Below are 16,661 nucleotides of genomic sequence, written 5' to 3' on the forward strand. Positions count from 1 at the left end.
ACATACATTATGCAGGTTGTATGCAGAGTTTTCCTTTGACTAAAACTAGACTAAAATGACGAGACTTTTAGTAGACTAAAACTTGACTAAGATACCTTGAGTTGTTTTTTGACTAAAACTAGACTAAAATGACGAGACTTTTAGTCGACTAAAACTTGACTAACAAAAAAAGATATCTAAATGACTAAATATGACTAAAACTAACAAGGACATTTGGCACAAGACTAAGACTAAGACTGAATAAAAAATAGGTGACAAAATTAACACTATATGAAACTATCACATTTTCAATCTTTGTGTGTGCTGTTGATTTGTTTTAATTTCTCCTTGAGAGGCTGCACCAGCCTCAACAGGGCAACCTTGTTACCGTCAGTAACATTATAGTAGGCCCTACATACATTATTATCCACTATCACTTACACTAAATTAAATACAATCTGAATCATTATTGCGTTTTGGTTATTCTTTAGTTATGTTTGTTATTCAACAGTTAATCAGACTACTTATGTCTGGTCGGGCAAGTAAAATTCTTTCAGCTCTTTAGATTAGATTCAACTTTATTGTCATTACACAAGTACAAGGCAACGAAATGCAGTTTAGGTCTAACCAGAAGTGCAATAGCAGCAAGTGCAGGATATACAAAGGTTGCATAAGTGCAGGACATGGAAATGTACTGAATATATATAAATATATATAAATAGAGAGATGGTTATTACTATAAACAGAACAGAATTTACAGGTGAATATGTACAGTGAATAAATATACAGATGGCTATATTGCTATAAACAGAATTTACAGGTGAATATGTACTATGAATATAATATACAGATGGCTATTACTATAAACAGAATTTTACAGATAGAGTTATACAATAATATGTTAGGCTAAACGAGGAATATAGCAGTGGATTAAGTTAGTGCAATAAATTATGGACAGAAGCTATCCAAGAAAGTGTAAAAGTGCAGTGGAAAGTGATTGCATATTACAGTTAGAAGTACGGTGCAAAATGCAAATGTAAACAGTAGGTACTGTAAATAACAGTCGGCAGTGCAAATGAGCATAATCCAGTTAAGGTATTTTAGTGCAAAATGCATAAGTAAACAGTTGTTACTGTAATAAACAGTCGGTAGTGCAAATAACAAAGTGAATGTAGGTGTGAGGTAGGAGAGTTAGCAGTTTATGAGGGAAGTGGATCAGCTGGGGTTTGAGTTCAGTAAAGAGACAGCTCTGGGGAAAAAACTGTTCTTAAGTCTGCTGGTCCTGGTCCGGTGGATCCTGAAACGCCTGCCGGAGGGCAGGAGAGAAAACAGTCTGTGGGCTGGGTGAGAGGAGTCCTTGAGGATGCTGCGAGCTCGATGCAGACAGCGTTTCCTCTGGATGTGCTCGATGGCAGGCAGTGGAGTCCCTGTGATGCGCTGGGCAGTTTTCACCACCCGCTGCAGTGCCTTGCGCTCCGCAACAGAGCAGCTCCCATACCACACTGCCACACAGTTGGTCAGGATGCTTTCTATTGGGCAGCGATAGAAGTTCACCAGGATAGCCGAGGAGAGCTGATTCTTCCTCAGTGTCCTCAGGAAGAAGAGGCGCTGGTGAGCCTTCTTGACCAGGCTGGAGGTGTTGGTCGTCCACGACATGTCCGCCGAGATGTGGATTTACATTTTGCGTGCTGCATTTAGCTCTCTGTCATGTGCACAAAGCACAGTGAAAGGAAGTAACTAATTAAACAACCTAAAGCCTGCTTTAAAGTTTAGAGTGTGAAGATGAAGTTGAATTTGTTAATTATAGAATGGTGGTTCAGTCAGTGTATCAGCTCACAGCAGGCACAGTAATTACAATTTGTAGAAATGAAAAAAAAGTTTGCACCACCACAATTATTTGCACTTGCATATTCAACTTGCATATTCAATTTTACCATATCGGCCATTTTGGCTTTCGGCCATTTTGAATTATGTGCTAAAATGCTATATTTTACAAACTCATTAGTCTATCGTTATGAAACTTGGTATGTGTCTTCCGCACCATGCTTTGAAGGTACTCAAAAAGTGTTGGGGCAGTGCCACCTTGTGGTCAAAGGTTATAACAAAATTTACAAAAATGCTAATAACTTTTGATTAAATTAGCTTAGTTTAATGAAACTGGTCATAATACATTCATTGGCTCATACCGATTCAATTGCACCCTATGACGTCATTTTCGGTCATGATAATTTCCCCGCCATTTTTAATTTTCCAAAAAACCTACTTTTGCGAACTCGTCCTAGACGGTTTGTCCGATTTGCACAGAAATTGAACCATATCATCTTCAGACCATGCTGACAAAAAATCTTGCAAATCAAGTTGATTTGTCTAATCGTTTTCGATAAACGCGCACACAAATTTTGCGTAGCGGTTGCAAAAACACTCATAAGGCAATATCTCCGCAATGCTTTATCGTATTCAAACCAATCTTGGTACATGTCATCACAAGCATGACCTGAGGCAACATGCTGCGTTTCGGCGCAGTGCCACCTACTGGTCCGGAGATACAAAGAATGGATATTTTTGCTTTTATCATTTTTTTAACCGTTTGTCCAAAAATCATAAAAGTTGTCTCATTAGATTCAGGACTGCATGCCGAGTCGTCTGATATTCAATTTTACCATATCGGCCATTTTGGCTGTCGGCCATTTTGAATTATGTGCTAAAATACAAACGCATTAGTCTATCGTTATGAAATGTGGTATGTCTTCCGCACCATGCTTTGAAGGTACTCAAAAAGTTTTGGGGCAGTGCCACCTTGTGGTCAAAGGTTATAACAAAATTTACAAAAATGCTAATAACTTTTGATTAAATTAGCCTAGTTTAATGAAACTGGTCATAATACATTTATTGGCTCATGCCGTGAACATAGATACTAATTTTACCATATTTGGTCAAACATACTGTCCTCAATATTCTTATTTGATCAAAACCTACTTTTTCAAACTCATCCTAGACCGTTTGTCCAATTTCTACCAAAATCAAATCGTATCATCTTCAGACTGTGTCAATAAAAAGTTAGGGATTTTGCATCAATAGATGAAACCGTTTTTGTAAACCGCAGCGACGAAGTTGAGGCATGATGCCAAAATGACTCTTGAGGCTGTATCTCTGCAATGCTTTGACATATTGGCATCAAACTTTGCATGTGTCATTGTTCCCTTATTCTGACCACACCACATAAATTTCGTAACTGTGCCACCTATTGGTCAAAAGTGATAAACCATTAACTTATATTATCAGTGACTCTATATATGATATTTCAGCCATTTTGCCTAATCTTCTTAAACTGTATAATTGTTAATTGTTGCAGTTGGTCTGACACTCTCAGACTACAATGCATTTTTCAGCCTTTTGCCTAAAATCATCTTAAAACGTGATTAATTGCTCATTGCTCCAGTTGATCTGACACTGCCAGCCATTTTGGCATGTCTTGTCTTCTTCTTTGCGCTTGGCCCCGGTATTGCTGCTTGCAGCTATATTTCATCTTCTTCTTCTTCTTCTTCTTCTTCTTCCGCCACGAAGTCTATGGCAGCCCATAGAACCGTATGGTAAAAAGTTGTGAAATTTGGCACACTAATAGAGGACAGTCTGAAATGTCACCGTAGCAAATTTGGAGTCTCAAACTCAATCCCTCTAGCGCCACCATCAGTCCAAAATTTGACTCATGTTTATGCTAATAACTTTTGAACCATAAGGGCTAGAAACAAAATTCCTTTTTCCTCTGATTCCTTGGCTCAAGACGATTCGATTGCACCCTATGACGTCATTTTCCGTCATAAACATTTTCCCGCCATTTTGAATTTTCCGAAAAACCTACTTTTACGAACTCGTCCTAGACGGTTCATCCGATTTGCACGAAAATTGAACCAGATCATCTTCAGACCATGCTGACAAAAAATCTTGCAAATCAAGTTGATTCGTCAAATCATTTGCGATAAACGCGCAAACAAATTTTACGTAGCGGTTGCAAAAACACTCTTAAGGCAATATCTCCGCAACGCTTTATCGTATTCAAACCAAACTTGGTACATGTCATCACAAGCATGACTTGAGGCAACATACAGCGTTTCGGCGCAGCGCCACCTACTGGTCCGGAGATACGAAAAATTGCTCTTTTTGCTTATAACTTCTGAACTGTTTGTTCAAAAATCATAAAAGTGGTCTCGTTACATTCAGGACGGCATGTCGAGTCGTCTGATATTCAATTTTACCATATCGGCCATTTTGGCTGTCGGCCATTTAGAATTTTGTCAAAAAATGCTATATTTTACAAATGCATTAGTATATTGTTACTAAACTCGGTATGTGACTTCCTTGCTATGCCCTGAAGGTACTCAAAAAGTTTTAGGGCAGTGCCACCTTGTGGTCAAAAGATATAAAAAAAACTTGACAAAAATGCTAATAACTTTTGATTAAATTAGCCTAGTATATTGAAACTGGTCATAATAGAGTCATTGGCTCATGCCGATTCAATTGCAACCTATGATGTCATTTTCGGTCATGATAATTTCCCCGCCATTTTTAATTTTCCAAAAAACCTACTTTTACGAACTCGTCCTAGACGGTTTGTCCGATTTGCACGAAAATTGAACCAGATCATCTTCAGACCACGCTGACAAAAAATCTTGCAAATCAAGTTGATTTGTCAAATCGTTTTCGATAAACGCGCACACAAATTTTGCGTAGCGGTTGCAAAAACACTCATAAGCCTATATCTCCACAACGCTTTATCGTATTCAAACCAATCTTGGTATATGTCATCACAAGCATGACCTGAAGCAACATGCAGCGTTTCGGCGCAGCGCCACCTACTGGTCCGGAGATACAAAAAATGGCTATTTTTGCTTATAACTTTTGAACTGTTTGTCCAAAAATCATGTCTTCCGCACCATGCTTTGAAGGTACTCAAAACGTTTTGGGACAGTGCCACCTTGTGGTCAGAGGTTATAACAAAATTTACAAACATGCTAATAACTTTTGACTAAATTAGCCTAGTTTAATGAAACTGGTCATAATCCAGTCATTGGCTCATGCCAAGAACAGAGATACTAATTTTTCCATATTTGGTCAAACATCATGTCCTCAATGTTCTTATTTGATCAAAACCTACTTTTTCAAACTCATCCTAGACCGTTTGTCCAATTTCCACCAAAATCTAATCGTATCATCTTCAGACAGTGTCAACAAAAAGTTAGGGATTTTGCATCAATAGATGAAACCGTTTTTGTAAACCGCAGCGACGAAGTTGAGCCATTATGCCAAAATTACTCTTGAGGCTGTATCTCTGCAATGCTTTGACATATTGGCATCAAACTTTGCATGTGTCATTGTTCCCTTATTCTGACCACACCACATCAATTTCGTATCTGTGCCACCTATTGGTCAAAAGTGATAAACCATTAACTTACATTATCAGTGACTCAATATATGATATTTCAGCTATTTTGCCTAATCTTCTTAAACTGTATAATTGTTCATTGTTGCAGTTGGTCTGACACTCTCAGACTACAATGCATTTTCAGCCTTTTGCCTAAAATCATCTTAAAACGTGATTAATTGCTCATTGCTCCAGTTGATCTGACACTGCCAGCCATTTTGCTATGTCTTGTCTTCTTCTTTGCGCTTGGCCCCGGTATTGCTGCTTGTTATTATTCATCTTCTTCTTCTTCTTCTTCTTCTTCCGCCACGAAGTCTATGGCAGCCCATAGAACCGTATGGTAAAAAGTTGTGAAATTTGGCACACTAATAGAGGACAGTCTGAAATGTCACCGTAGCAAATTTGGAGTCTCAAACTCAATCCCTCTAGCGCCACCATCAGTCCAAAATTTGACTCATGTTTATGCTAATAACTTTTGAACCATAAGGGCTAGAAACAAAATTATTTTTTCCTCTGATTCCTTGGCTTAAGACGATTCGATTGCACCCTATGACGTCATTTTCCGTCATAAAAATTTTCCCGCCATTTTGAATTTTCCGAAAAACCTACTTTTACGAACTCGTCCTAGACGGTTCATCCGATTTGCACGAAAATTGAACCAGATCATCTTCAGACCATGCTGACAAAAAATCTTGCAAATCAAGTTGATTCGTCAAATCATTTGCGATAAACTCGCAAACAAATTTTACGTAGCGGTTGCAAAAACACACTTAAGGCAATATCTCCGCAACGCTTTATCGTATTGAAACCAAACTTGGTACATGTCATCACAAGCATGACTTGAGGCAACATACAGCGTTTCGGCGCAGCGCCACCTACTGGTCCGGATATACGAAAAATTGCTATTTTTGCTTATAACTTCTGAACCGTTTGTCCAAAAATCATAAAAGTGGTCTCGTTACATTCAGGACGGCATGCCGAGTCGTCTGATATTCAATTTTACCATATCGGCCATTTTGGCTGTCGGCCATTTTGAATTTTGTCAAAAAATGCTATATTTTACAAATGCATTAGTATATTGTTACTAAACTCGGTATGTGACTTCCATGCTATGCCCTGAAGGTACTCAAAATGTTTTAGGGCAGTGCCCCCTTGTGGTCAAAAGATATAACAAACTTGACAAAAATGCTAATAACTTTTGATTAAATTAGCCTAGTATATTGAAACTGGTCATAATAGAGTCATTGGCTCATGCCGATTCAATTGCAACCTATGATGTCATTTTCGGTCATGTTAATTTCCCCGCCATTTTTAATTTTCCAAAAAACCTACTTTTGCGAACTCGTCCTAGACGGTTTGTCCGATTTGCACAGAAATTGAACCATATCATCTTCAGACCATGTTGACAAAAAATCTTGCAAATCAAGTTGATTTGTCAAATCGTTTTCGATAAACGCGCACACAAATTTTGCGTAGCGGTTGCAAAAACACTCATAAGCCTATATCTCCACAACGCTTTATCGTATTCAAACCAATCTTGGTATATGTCATCACAAGCATGACCTGAAGCAACATGCAGCGTTTCGGCGCAGCGCCACCTACTGGTCCGGAGATACAAAAAATGGCTATTTTTGCTTATAACTTATGAACTGTTTGTCCAAAATTCATGTCTTCCGCACCATGCTTTGAAGGTACTCAAAACGTTTTGGGGCAGTGCCACCTTGTGGTCAGAGGTTATAACAAAATTTACAAAAATAATAATAACGTTTGATTAAATTAGCCTAGTTTATTGAAACTGGTCATAATACATTTATTGGCTCATGCCGAGAATATAGATACTAATTTTACCATATTTGGTCAAACATCCTGTCCTCAATGTTCTTATTTGATCAAAACCTACTTTTTCAAACTCATCCTAGACCGTTTGTCCAATTTCCACCAAAATCGAATTGTATCATTTTCAGACTGTGTCAACAAAAAGTTAGGGATTTTGCATCAATAGATGAAACCGTTTTTGTAAACCGCAGCGACGAAGTTGAGCCATGATGCCAAAATGACTCTTGAGGCTGTATCTCTGCAATGCTTTGACATATTGGCATCAAACTTTGCATGTGTCATTGTTCCCTTATTCTGACCACACCACATCAATTTCGTATCTGTGCCACCTATTGGTCAAAAGTGATAAACCATTAACTTATATTATCAGTGACTCTGTATATGATATTTCAGCCATTTTGCCTAATCTTCTTAAACTGTATAATTGTTCATTGTTGCAGTTGGTCTGACACTCTCAGACTACAACGCATTTTCAGCCTTTTGCCTAAAATCATCTTAAAACGTGATTAATTGCTCATTGCTCCAGTTGATCTGACACTGCCAGCCATTTTGGCATGTCTTGTCTTCTTCTTTGCGCTTGGCCCCGGTATTGCTGCTTGCAGCTATATTTTAACATGTTGTTAGTATGTTTTAACAGAGCTAGTATGACTTAGCATTTAGCACATTGCTAGTGTTTTGACATGTTGTTAACATGTCTTACCACATTGATAAGTTGTCTTAGCAGATTGCTCAAATGTTTTAACACATTGTTAGTGCTTAAACATGTTGTTAGCATGTCTTCTAGCATTTTAACATGTTGTTAACATGTCTTACCACATTGATAAGTTGTCTTAGCACGTTTGCTAACATGTTTTAACACATTGCTAGTGTTTTAACATGTTGTTACCATGTCTTGGCACATTGATAAGTTGTCTTAGCACGTTGGTAACATGTTTTAACACATTGCTAGTGTTTAAACATTTTGTTAGCATGTCTTAACACATTGATAAGTTGCCTTAGCACGTTGCTAACATGTTTTAACACATTGCTAGTGTTTTAACATGTTGTTAGCATTTCTTACCACATTGATAAGTTGTCTTAGCACGTTTGCTAACATGTTTTAACACATTGCTAGTGTTTTAACATGTTGTTAGCATTTCTTACCACATTGATAAGTTGTCTTAGCACGTTTGCTAACATGTTTTAACACATTGCTAGTGTTTTAACATGTTGTTAGCATGTCTTAGCACATTGATAAGTTGTCTTAGCACGTTTGCTAACATGTTTTAACACATTGCCAGTGTTTTAACATGTTGTTAGCATTTCTTACCACATTGATAAGTTGTCTTAGCACGTTGCTAACATGTTTTAACACATTGCCAGTGTTTTAACATTTTGCTAGCATGTCCTAACACATTGATAAGTTGTCTTAGCACGTTGCTAACATGTTTTAACACATTGCTAGTGTTTAAACATTTTGTTAGCATATCCTAACACATTGATAAGTTGTCTTAGCACGTTGCTAACATGTTTTAACACATTGCTAGTGTTTAAACATTTTGTTAGCATATCCTGACACATTGATAAGTTGTCTTAGCACGTTGCTAAAATGTTTTAACACATTGCTAGTGTTTAAACATTTTGTTAGCATATCCTAACACATTGATAAGTTGTCTTAGCACGTTGTTAACATGTTTAAACACATAGCCAGTGTTTTAACATGTTGTTAGCATTTCTTACCACATTGATAAGTTGTCTTAGCACGTTGCTAACATGTTTTAACACATAGCCAGTGTTTTAACATGTTGTTAGCATTTCTTACCACATTGATAAGTTGTCTTAGCACATGTTTTAACACATTGCTAGCGTTTAAACATGTTGTTAGCATGTCTTACCACATTGATAAGTTGCCTTAGCACATTGTTAACATGTTTTAACACATAGCCATTGTTTTAACATGTTGTTAGCATTTCTTACCACATTGATAAGTTGTCTTAGCACGTTGCTAACATGTTTTAACACATATCCAGTGTTTTAAGATGTTGTTAGCATTTTTAACCACATTGATAAGTTGTCTTAGCACGTTGCTAACATGTTTAAACACAGCCAGTGTTTTAACATGTTGTTAGCATTTCTTACCACATTGATAAGTTGTCTTAGCACGTTGCTAACATGTTTTAACACATAGCCAGTGTTTTAAGATGTTGTTAGCATTTTTAACCACATTGATAAGTTGTCTTAGCACGTTGCTAACATGTTTAAACACATAGCCAGTGTTTTAACATGTTGTTAGCATTTCTTACCACATTGATAAGTTGTCTTAGCACGTTGCTAACATGTTTTAACACATTGTTAGTGTTTTAACATGTTGCTAGCATTTGTTAGCACATTAACTTTTCTTAGCATGTTGCTAGCATGGTTTAACATCTTGCTAGCATGTTTTGGCACGTAACCGCGTGAATTAGCATGTTGTTAACACATTGCTAGCATGTTTTATCATGATGTTAAGATGTGTATCACATTGGTACCTTGCATTAGCATGTTTTAGCTAGTTTTAGCACATTTCTAGCATGTATAACACTTTGTTAACATGAATTAGTTTCTAATAGGATGTCGTACCAAATTGCTAATATGTTGGTAATGTGTTTGTCATGCAGAAACAGGCTTCATTGTCATTGTGCAGTTTATAATTCATTATTTTTTGACTTTTTGGGGGTGAAATGTTGAGATTGACCCTATTGACTGCTTTGGACAGAGTTCTGGCCTGGTGTTGTAGGTGATGTCGAATGATCTCATGTGTGTCTCCTTGGTTTAACCTGTATGTCTTCAGTAGTTATAACGGGAGATGATGACGCTCATGATTGTCGTCTTCAGTCTGGCTTCTTTTGTTTTTCCACTCGATCAAACTGATGCACTTGGCACAAAAGCTTTTAAAGCCCTCATGCTTTCATTGTGAATCACGCTGTCTGACGGCCTTTTCATTACCAGTGTATTGTCGAAACATTCCCAGCATGCATCCCTGTGCATTTCACCGACTGTGAAAGGAATTGACAACAGATTCTAGCTTTATTGGCGTGATTAAACCAGCTTTAGATTACATGTTAGGGTCCAAGTGTCCTTCTTCATCTGCTCTTGAGTCAATGGCAGCCCATAGAAGCGCTTGCGGGACATTTAGCCAGTGTTGGGGAAAGTTACTTTAAAAAGTAATCCATTACAATATTGCGTTACTAATTGAGTTACTTGAGTTACTAAGAAAAGTAATGTGTTACGTTACTTTTGTGTTACTTTTTCTCACTTGGGCTGGGCTTGCTTTTTTGTAGTAGTTTTTTTGAAAAAAAAAGTTCTATTTTTGTAAACGTAATTTTTTGAAAAAGTAACTCAGATATCGTAAATTTGAAAAGTAATGCGTTATTTTACTAGTTACATGAAAAAGTAATCTGATTACTTTACTCAAGTTACTTGTAATACGTTACCCCAACACTGAATTTAGCACACAGATAGAGGACAGTCTGAACTGTCACCATAGCAAAATTTGGAGTCTCTAACGCAATCCCTCTAGCTCCACCATCTGTCCAAAGTTGAAAACACGTTTACGCTAGTAACTTTTGAAACGAAAGAGCTAGAAACAAAATTCCTTGGGCTAGAAGGGAACCATAAGGGCTAGAAACTCTGATTCATTGGCTTCAGATGATTCGATTGCACCCCATGACAAAAACGTATGGAATACAAGTTGATTCGTCAAACCGTTCTCGAATAACATGCGAATGGATTCACGAAGAACACGCCAAAATGAACGTGAGGCTATATTTCCAAAATGTTTTAACTTATTCTGACCATATCTTGTGGGTGTTATGACAGCCATGACCTGAGGTTACCTGCACAATTTCAGCGCAGCGCCACCTAGTGGTCAGGAGATATGAAAAATGCCTCTTTTTGCTTGTAATCAAATCTGGTCTCTTTAGATTTGGTGCAGCATGCCGAGTCGAACGATTCCCAATTTTACCATATCGGCCATTTTGGGTGTCGGCCATTTTGTATTTTGTAGTAAAATGCTTATTTTTTTTGCGAACGCATTGGTGTATCGTTACGAAACTTGGTATGTGTCTTCGGCACCATGCCCTGACAGTACTCAAAAAGTTTCAGGGCTGCGCAAAATCAAATCGTATCATCTTCAGAGCATGCCGGCAAAAGTTATGGATATTTGGAAAAGTTATGGAAGTTATGGTATTGACAGACAAAACCATTTTCGGATATAGCACCAACAAATTTGATGGCATGATGCCAAAAATGACTCTTGGCGTAAATTTGGCATATTGACACCAATCTTTGCGTGTCATTGTCACCTCACTCTGACCACACCACATCAATTTGGTCACAGCGCCACCTATTGGTCAAAAGTGATAAACCATTAAATCATATTAGTAGTGACTGTATTTTTGATTATTCAACGATTTTGCCTAAAATCATCTTAATATGTTGTTAATTGCTCATGTTTGCAGTTGGTCTGATGCTCATGAGTTCTCATGAGTTCAGATTGTGTTATTTACTTCAAAATGATGCCATTAAAGTGATGAATGTCATGGTTCTGTGCTCATCCAGGGTTTTTCCCACGAGCGCTTTTGTGTTTCATTGCTTTTGTATGACGGCACATTCCCTGCGGTGCAGTTTGGGAATATTAAAACAGCTCTGGATCAATAATCTGCTCATGACAGTGATCGTATTGATTCATATGAGTTGTGATTTACTCTGGTTTTTCCATTTCGTTTGCTTGTTGTTGTTGGATGAGCAGGTCTGTTATTGCTGTTATAGTCTGACTTCATGGAGTTCACAGGTATGGCTCGTTTTAATTTTATTTAAAATGTTTAGGAGAAATAAAAACAATCACAATTGTTGTCCTGTTGCCACAAATATACCCGTGAGACTTATGACTGGTGAGGTTTTGTGCTCCAGGGTCACATTTATGCATTTGGCAGATGCTTTTATCCAAGGTGACTTACATTTGCATTCAAGTTTTATACTTTATCAGCCTTTGCTTTCCCTGGGAATCGAACCCATGACCTTGGCATTGCAATTTGAGTGACAGGAAGGCTTCATTCACTTCCCTGTTATTGTTGTGCTCCATAAATAAATGACTCAGCCAAACTAGGATGCGAGTGCAGTTTCATGTTATAAATACAGAGAAAGCCTCAGGAATAGTCTCCGAGGACACTAAATGTAGCGCGTCTGTTTCCACAGATAACTGCAGTGACCTGAACTCGGAGCTCCAGCGGGTTCTGACCGGACTGGAGAGTGTGTTGTGCGGCCGTAAGAAGAGCACGTGCAGCCTGTCTGTGGCGGAGGTGGACAGACACATCGAGCAGCTAACCACGGCCAGCGAACACTGTGATCTGGCCATTAAGGTAAAACACGTGGGTCATAAGCCCCGCCCATTCTCCATGTAATCCAATGGGACGCGAGCCGAAATAAAAATCCAATTACATTTTCCGAAGATAGTTTCAGTCAGTTTTCATCACGCAGACGTATGTTCAAGTGTTCGTTTTCCCAGTAAGTTTGGTTTTAGTTAGTCGGTTTTCTATAAAAGCGAGATGATTGACAGCTGTGCTATCAAATGAGTCTGCGGGAGCAGGATTGGGGGCGGGACCTCGGTCGGTCTCCGAGTGACGTCGTCTGCAAAGGGCGTTTCTGGGATATTTTGGCTTCATTTTTCTGCATTGGAAGGAAGTCGAGACGCATCCTTTTTTACTGATTATAGTAAAAACCGTTCCACATGGACAAGAAGAAAACCTGGAAAACTTTGTCAAATCCACTGACGAACTCAACACAAAGCCTAAATAAAAATCCAGTTACATTTTCCGAAGATGGTTTCTGTCAGATTTCATCATATGTTCAAGTGTTTGTTTTCCCAATAAGTTTGGTTTTAGTTAGTCGGTTTTCTATAAAACCAGGTGTGACGTCATGATTGACAGCTGTGCTATCGAATGAGACTGTGGGAGTGGGATTGGGGGCGGGACCTCCGTCTCCACCAGAGAACACTGTGATCTGGCCATTAAGGTAAAACACGTCTCGCATGTCCTGAAAAGTGATCGCCCCCTAGTGGGTCATAAACCCCGCCCATTCTCCATGTCATCCAATGGGACGCGAGCCAAAATAAAAATCCAATTACATTTTCCGTCGATAGTTTCTGTCAGTTTTCATCACGCAGACGTATGTTCAAGTGTTCGTTTTTCCAGTAAGTTTGGTTTTAGTTGGTCGATTTTCTATAAACGCGAAATGATTGACAGCTGTGCTATCAAATGAGACTGCGGGAGCAGGATTGGGGGCGGGACCTCGGTCTCCGAATTACGTCTTCTGCAAACAGCATTTCTGGGATATTTTGGCTTCATTTTTATACAGTGGAAGGAAGTCGAGACGCATCGTCCGTCTATTTTTACTGATTATAGTAAAAACCGTTCCACATGGACAAGAAGAAAACCTGGAAAACTTTGTCAAATCCACTGACGAACTCAACACAACGCCTAAATAAAAATCCAGTTACATTTTCCGAAGATGGTTTCTGTCAGATTTCATCGTATGTTCAAGTGTTTGTTTTCCCAATAAGTTTGGTTTTAGTTAGTTTTCTATAAAAACCAGGTGTGACGTCATGATTGACAGCTGTGCTATCGAATGAGACTGCGGGAGCAGGATTGGGGCGGGACCTCGGTCTCCGAGTGACGTCATCTGCAAACAGTGTTTCTGGGATATTTTGGCTTCATTTTTCTACAGTGGAAGGAAGTCGAGACGCATCGTCCGTGTTTTTTTACTGATTATAGTAAAACCTGGAAGAAAGAAGAAAACCTGGAAAACGTTGTCAAATCCAGTGACGAACTCAACACAAAGCCTAAATAAAAATCCAGTTACATTTTCCGAAGATCTGGCCATTAAGGTAAAACACGTCTCGCATGTCCTGAAAAGTGATCGCCCTCTAGTGGGTCATAAACCCCGCCCATTCTCAGTGTCATCCAATGGGACGCGAGCCAAAATAAAAATCCAGTTACATTTTCCGAAAATGGTTTCTGTCATTTTAGGTCGTTTTCATCACGCGGACGTATATTTTAATGTTTGTTTTCCCAGTAAGTTTGGTTTAAGTTAGTCGGTTTTCTATAAAAGCGAGATGATTGACAGCTGTGCTATCGAATGAGACTGCGAGAGCAGGATTGGGGCGGGACCTCGGTCTCCGAGTGACGTCATCTGCAAACAGTGTTTCTGGGATATTTTGGCTTCATTTTTCTACAGTGGAAGGAAGTCGAGACGCATCGTCCGTGGATCTGAATGACTTTGGGAAGCTGATCCCGACGCTCATATCCTCAATAATGAACTCCAGGCTGAGGCTGACTTTACCTCTGGCCTCCAGCGCTCCTGACTGGCCTTATTCATGCACAACTGGAGAAACATGACAACTTTGCATTTTGATCTCACTGCTGTCTGTATCAGGCATAACATTATGACCAGGTGAATAACACGGATGATCTCTTGTTAGTGGGTGGGATATATTAGGCAGCAAGTGAACATTTTGTCCTCAGAGTTGATGTGTAATGGTGCGTTCACACCGGACGCGATTCACGCAAGGGATTTACATGTTAAGTCAATGCAGAGACGCGAAATGGCATTCTGCGGCGCGATTCGCGCGATTGAGCGTTTGGAAAGCACAAATCCTGCGAATCGCTCAAGTTGAAAAATCTGAACTTTGGCGGATATTTCGCGCCGCATTAACCAATCAGGAGCTTGCTCTAGTAGTGAAAACAATGAGGAGAAAATCTGTATATTAATATCTGGTTCAGACAATATGATTATCATGTGATAACATTAAATGACATGAAACACAACCCAGTCTCTTTTTGTTAAATGCAAGTTTATATATGATCAATAATACAAAAGTATAAGTAAAATGTATAATAAATTACACATTAAATAAAGCGAAAAATTCAGTCAAACATTCAAAGTCAGTGCTAGGCTAACGTTACAACTGCAACGTACAGTTATAGCTTAAAAATATAAAGTAATGAAACTTCTCTTTGCCTTCAGTCTAAACGATTCGCCAGGGAACAAATTATAGATCCATGAGAGCAAAGATCGGCCGTTACAAGATGAATTATATCTGGAGCCGCCACAGAGACATCAGAGCCAGCGGCAGAAGAACTGGCTGAGGAAAGGCTGATCTCACTGGAGCTCACACACACACACACACACACACACACACACACACACACACACACACACACACCAGATCACATGTTCAAATAGGTGCTCTTTATATAAATAAACCACTGATTTGAGCTTTAAACTACTACATTATCGACTGAAAAAGTCTTAAAACTACGTTTTGTCACATTAACAGTAGATTTTAACAAAAAAAAGACGTGTAAACACAGCCCATGTCCGGCATTTCTCAACGAGACGAGCCGCTGGCAGAAGCCCCGCCCATGAGGAGAATCACGTCTGTTGTGCAGTGAATGTCACGCGATTGAAGCGAGTAAACTCAAAATGTTCAAGCGTCCACCTTCGAGCGAATCGCGTCCGGTGTGAACGCCACATTAGAAGCAGGAAAAATGGGCAAGCGTAAGGATTTGAGCAAGTTTGACAAGGACCAGATTGACTCGGCCTCCAAATTCCCCAGATCTCAATCCAGTCGAGCATCTGTGGGATGAGCTGAACAAACAAATCCGATCCATGGAGGCCCCGCCTCACAACTTATAGGACTTAAAGGATCTGCTGCTAACATCTTGGTGCCTGATCCCACAGCACAGCTTCAGGGGTCTAGAGGAGTCCATGTCTCGACGGGTCAGGGCTGTTGTGTAACATGCGTGAGAGAGTCTGTGTGTGACCTGTGTGTGTGTGTGTGTGCAGACGGTGGAGGAGATCGAGGGCGCTCTGGGCCGTGATTTCTACCCCAGTCTGTGTGAGGAGCGTGTGCGCTGGGAGAAGGAGCTGGCCGGCCTGCGGGAGGAGAACGAGAGCCTGACGGCGATGCTCTGCCGGAAAGAGGAAGATCTCAACCGCACCAAAGCCACCATGAGCACCATCCGGGAGGAGCGGGACCGGCTGCGCAGACGCGTGAGTGGGGTTGGGTAGCGAAACCCGGTGCCAATATGGCCCCGGTGCTTATATAACCGGTATGTACCGGACCGAATCAGAACGCAGATTTCGGTGCCTCATTTCGGTGCCAAAATTTAAACGTGCTTTCGCGCTTTGGCCGAGCCAGAGACAGACGCTCAGCGCTGGTCAGATCACAACTCATGACAACTATTCAGTGTTTTCAACCACATCTCATGACAACTATTCAGTGTTTTCAACCAGATCTCATGACAACTATTCAGTGTTTTCAACCACATCTCATGACAACTATTCAGTGTTTTCAACCACATCTCATGACAACTATTCAGTGTTTTCAACCACATCTCATGACAACTAT

General features: G+C 39.6%; 1 protein-coding gene across 2 annotated transcripts in view; it reads left to right on the plus strand.

The window, feature by feature from the left end:
• The window catches only part of mcc (MCC regulator of WNT signaling pathway), a 166,922-nt gene that overhangs the window by 110,019 nt on the left and 40,242 nt on the right, over positions 1 to 16,661 (plus strand). For both annotated transcript variants that reach the window (XM_079814639.1, XM_079814640.1), the window contains 2 exons: positions 12,449 to 12,612; positions 16,097 to 16,303. In XM_079814639.1, the coding sequence (XP_079670765.1) occupies positions 12,449 to 12,612; positions 16,097 to 16,303 (371 nt within the window). The remainder of the gene's footprint in view (positions 1 to 12,448; positions 12,613 to 16,096; positions 16,304 to 16,661) is intronic.

This window comes from Gobio gobio (genome assembly GCF_949357685.1).
Source record: "Gobio gobio genome assembly, chromosome: 4".
In the NCBI taxonomy this organism is placed as follows: Eukaryota; Metazoa; Chordata; class Actinopteri; order Cypriniformes; family Gobionidae; genus Gobio; species Gobio gobio.